At 38.5% G+C, this 5,227-nt stretch overlaps 1 protein-coding gene across 1 annotated transcript in view; it reads left to right on the top strand.

Annotated features, from left to right (window-relative positions):
* PLPP1 (phospholipid phosphatase 1) overlaps positions 1-5,227 on the top strand; it is a 10,680-nt gene continuing 5,453 nt past the window's right edge. Inside the window, exon 1 of the mRNA XM_010725422.2 lies at positions 1-34. Coding sequence (XP_010723724.1) covers positions 1-34 — 34 coding nt within the window. The remainder of the gene's footprint in view (positions 35-5,227) is intronic.

The raw sequence follows: 5,227 nt of genomic DNA, 5'->3' as shown, positions 1-5,227 counted from the left end.
ATGGTGGTTGGAACCTGGAAGTTCAGAGTCACAGGTTTGTAGGACCAGGAGAACCTGCTGACTAGGCAAGTCCAAGAAGATGCCCTTGCTGATTTATTTGTCTGCTCACTAAACGTATACACATAACCAAAACCTTTGAACCTTAGGTGATAGATACTAAACCATGTTGCACAAGGCAAGCTACTTTAGAGGCAGTCTGTGCAATCTGAACTGTGTTTGCCTCAAAAGCAGACCAGCAGGAATGTTTGTGTGCAAGAAACACTTTATTTGAAGTTCAATTTACCATTGAATAGTTGAAAATCTCTAGTTTCAGTTTGTCATTTAGTTCCATTAGTAGTAACAGATAGCACAGCTGTTAATGTTTGTGGCTATGATTGTACTGCTAATGTATAGATTTGTATCAGAACTTGGAAGTCTGTGCGGAAAAAAACCCAGCTCCCTATTCCTGTTGATATATTGCTGCCTGCTCTTGGAATAAGCTGTTAGTCTGCTATTGCAAACTCAAAATGTAATCTTCAAAGAGGTCTTTAGGAAATTAGAGCTGACTGCTTTGACCTTTATAATTTATTTCAGCACAATTGCCAAGGTGGTGCCCTTGACTAATCATGTGCCAGGAATTACTTTCTCTTTGTTTAGAGCTGGCTTTTTGAGCTCTTTCACAGGTGGTGTGTGCACATGCATGCCAGTGAGTGCAGTTAAATTGCACAGAGCAGTACCCAGGAGCTAAGTACCAGCTGGCACGGGGCTAACCTGCTTCAAAATTTAGTTGAACTTCAACATGAAGTTGGAAACTTTTACGTTGCTTCTTCAACATGATGAAAACACCTTCAAAACCTTACTAAATCAGATAGTGCTCATTAAAATGCAAATGAGTAATGTTTTTCCTGTTTCATTAGGTAGTTTTTGCAATTGGTTTGCTATGGATTTCTTTAAGCTTAGCCCAAAAGACTGGACACTTACTTCTGATTAATCTGTCTTCAGTAAATAATTGTTCTTTGTGCACTCTCTTAATATTGAGGGTATTTCTAAGATGAAGCATTACTTTGTACTAAAATAACTTCATACTGGAATATTTCATAAAAACTTTGTTTGGAAACTGAAAAGCTTTGTCAAAAATCAAACCATGCTTAATCGTTCAAGCATAACTAAATAGTTTACTTATCTAATCAGTTTGTAATAACATAATGAATCACAAATGTCTCTAAAATTTGTGCAAACTTGTTAACTACATGTTTGCTAGAACTCTACTTTTATGTTGTATATTGCATTCTGATTACTTCTGTAACAGAGCTTTTAACATAAGAGCTGTTGCACAGTACTGAAGCTTGAACGTTCAATAGTTCTCATCAATCTAATCGGTAACTTTCACTTCTTAAAAGATGCATTCCAAAAAGTTAAGAAGCTTGGATACCAAAACTGTAGAGGGGATGAATATAATGCCAGATACTTTTTCACTATTAATCAAGTGATTCAGCTTCTCCCTTTTGGCACTGGTGTCATTTGAGACATAAAACAGTTAATTTGTGAGCACTTCCACTCCTATCCAAATAATCCTGTGAAATGGAACCTAAAGTCAGGGCACTCACAATTGATGCTTATGAGAAGTTTACATGGAAGGAAAAAGCTGAAATATGGTAGTGAATTCATCTCTTAAACTTTAGAAGCTGTTCCTGGGCTACCGTGAATGATGAAGTCGAGTCTGTTCTTAATCTAGATAACAAGCTGCCTCTGCAATAGAAACTAACTGGTGATAGGAAGAACTTATATGAAAGATGAACTCGCAATAAGCAACTGAGAAGCCATTCTGCAGTCTGGAACATGTATCTGATCTTCCTTTTCCTTCATTCTGATGAGATCATGGTTCTTCTACATGAAAAGACTTTCTACGCAAACCAGACTTAAATGCTTAAATGTTGGTTTGAGTCTACTGATGCTTTCACTCTCACTTTTTCCTGTATTACTGATAAAGTAAACAAGTTCCTATTTTTTTTGTTTGTTTGTTTTGGAAGTTGTTAACTATAGGCATAGGAAGAAGTAAAGCTTCTTTAAAATGAGTGACACAGTCACACCTAACAGAAGAGGACTTAGCAGTTGTTCTGCAGTATGAGTGTGGAATGCTGTTGCAATATGCTGGTAGGTTGGACTTGGTAATACTGTCTTCAAAACATACATACTTGTGCATGGTAAGAATGTCAGTTTTGGTAACTTCTTACTCCATGAATGGAAACCTGAAGAAGGAATATTTGTAAATCCAAGACAATCATGACCTGCTGCTCATTTGAAAAGAAAAAGTAGTAGACTAATCCATTTTTTTTTTTTCCCCCCCTATTGGTTATCTCACAATGCAGTTTACTCTTCTAGTAACTGCATGTACAAGATGTGGGGACAAATGCAGAACAGCCAGTTAACTAGTTATTACCCAAATAGATTATCCTGCTAATATGCAATCTTTCTGTTTAAAAACGGCAAAACAGGTATTGCATGTTATCTGCCTGTTTCCATGTCTTGTGGGGTAAGGGAAACCCAGTAGACTGTGCTTGCAGAAACAAGCCTTCTGACATTCAGTGAAGTTAAACCACTGTACAATGATCCTGTCATCAGAAAAAGTTGACTTTCTTCCCCCACTTCTTACAGTATTTACAAAGCTTGTTTCAAAAGAATCATGGAGAAGCGGGGGGGAAGTAATTGCAAATTAGGAAGAAAAAAAAAAAAAGCTACAACAAAAACTTGCATATTTCTTCCTAAAACCTATTTCTGATTTTATTGTTGTTGTTAGAATTGTAGAATCCATAGAATTGTAAGGGACTTTTAAAGGCCATCTAGTCCAACTCCCCTGCAATGAAGACTGACATGCACAGCTAGATCAGATTACCCAGGACCTGATCCAACCTCACCTTGAAAGTCTCCAGGGACAGAGCACCCACCACATCTCTGGGCAGCCCATTCCGGTGCCTCACCACCCTCAGTGTAGAAGACTTTTTCCTTACATCTAACCTAAATTTACGCTCTTTGAGCTTGAAACCATTTCCCTTTGTTCTGTCACCACAGACCCTGCTTAAGAGTCTGTCCCCTTCTTTCTTGTAGCTCCCCTTTAGATACTGAAAGGCTGCTATCAGGCCACCTTGGAGCCTTCCCTTCTCCAGGCTGAACATCCTCAGTTCTTGCAGTCTGCTCTTGCAGGAGAGGTGTTCCATTCCATGGATTATTTTTATGGCTCATCTCTGGACACATTCCAACAGGTCCATGTCTGTCCTGTCCTGAGTACTACACATCTGGATACAGTACTTCAGGTAGGGCCTCACCAGTGCAGAAGAGAGGGGCAGGAACATCTCCCTTAGCTTGCTGGCCACACTTATTTTGATAAAGCTCAGGATTCAGGGGACAGTTATTAAGATAAGCAGAAACTTTTGATTTGTGTAAGGTAAGAACATGATGATGTTCTGCTTATTTTTCTTTTTGAAGACAGCTATTACACATTTCTTATTCTGCAGGCTTAGTCTCTTGGCATGCTTTGTCTGTACTGGTGAAGTTTGCCTATTATCTGCCATCACTTTAAAGCAGAGCTGAGTGGCTCTGCATTCCTGTCTCAGATATAATTGTAAAAGACAGTAGAAGTTTCATTTAGAAATACCTTTGTCAGTAAAATTGCCAAAGTGAGGCAAAAGAAAGTCTCTGGCAACTCTCTGAGTCTAAGCCTTTTTACTTCAGTCTGGGTTTAACCAGTGGATGAGAAGTGAGAAAGTGGCAAAATTGTGAATAATACTGTCTTCTGGAAGTGGATTTCTGTCTTCTAAGTAGGCTTGGATATTGTTAAATAGATGACTTGCCTATGCATTTAATTAATCATTCTTTTCTCTGCAACAGAGTGCCAAGTACTTGAAGATTTATGTCCCTGCTGATGTCCTTGGAAGTTGTTTCTGCACAAGTCTGTAACTGTTGAAGAGAGTGGGTGCTGTGAGAACATGTTGATCACTGAGTGCAGAACTGATTGTTTTTAAAGAATGTGCTACTTCAGCTTATGTGTAGGCCTACCACTTTATTAAACCAAGTCCTCAGGGCATTAAAATTCTAGGAATATTTCCCTGCCAAGTGTGCAGAGCTGTCTAGCTTATTTGAAATCGACGTGCTGACCTGCAGTTCTCTTGGACATCTATTCCACTTCAGAAATGTGTAGCACAAGTGTCAGGAGAAGCTTTGAGTCAAGACATGGAGAGTCTGAAGAAACTGAGGATAGTAATGATTTGCCAGCTAGTTTAGGGAGTGTTTGGTTTTGTGTTGATGTGGAAGTAGATATAATATTGGGTCTCCTGTTTTTCTGTTATTGAATCATTCCATAATTCAATACTTATTTTGGGAAGATTTCCTTATTCAAGTCTATACCACTTTTATATAGCACCACAAAACATTCTTGCTGCTTAGATATGGGTCTATCCTACTTTTTTGTTATTTCTAAAGCTTCCTTTTAGTTTCTTACTATTCTTTACTGTACTGTACTTATTTAGCTCTTTCCTAGTATCCTTCTTCAATGAGGGTGTTCACTTCCCAGCCAGACTTTTGTAGAGAAGTGCACTAAGCATACGTTGCATTGTCCATGCAAATACACAATATGGAGACATGACATCAACTGGTTCATAAACTTCTGATGTTAAGTAGTTTGTTTCTTAAATAATGTGCATTACAAAATACTATCAAGCAGAACTTATTACATAAAACATGATTCTTGTGAGTGTAAAGCAATGTTCCTTTTACTTGTGGCATGCTATGCTAACCCCCATACAGATGTGTAACTGCTAGAATCTCTACAAATAAGACTTTAAGGGTAGCTTAGGACTGCTAAAAGGGTCTAAATGAAAATTAACAATTTTGTTTGGATGCTGAATATAGGTGGGTACTCTAATTAGGAGCTATAAAATACGATACCCACCATGTCAAGTCAAAATCCAGTCTCTCATATTTGGAGAGAGTTGGGTGGTGGATCTGTGATATTTTTTTCCTAAATTGTCTCTCTTTTGGGAAAACTTTTATGTCTTTCTATACCCCAAGTATTTCTATATCCCAGCTATTTATACAGATTGGGGGAAGATTTCCTTGACAGCAGCCCTGAAGAGAAGGACTTGGGGGTCCTGGTGGATGAGTCTGGTGGGAGTTAGTCATGAGCCAGCAGTGTGTTCTTGCAGCCCTGAAGGCCAACTGTGTTCTGGGCTGCTTTAAAAAAGGGGTGGCCAGC

The sequence above is a fragment of the Meleagris gallopavo genome, chromosome Z (assembly GCF_000146605.3).
Source record: "Meleagris gallopavo isolate NT-WF06-2002-E0010 breed Aviagen turkey brand Nicholas breeding stock chromosome Z, Turkey_5.1, whole genome shotgun sequence".
Classification (NCBI taxonomy): domain Eukaryota; kingdom Metazoa; phylum Chordata; class Aves; order Galliformes; family Phasianidae; genus Meleagris; species Meleagris gallopavo.
The sequence above is the reverse complement of the archived record's forward strand: the minus strand, read 5'-3'. Positions and strand labels throughout refer to the sequence as shown.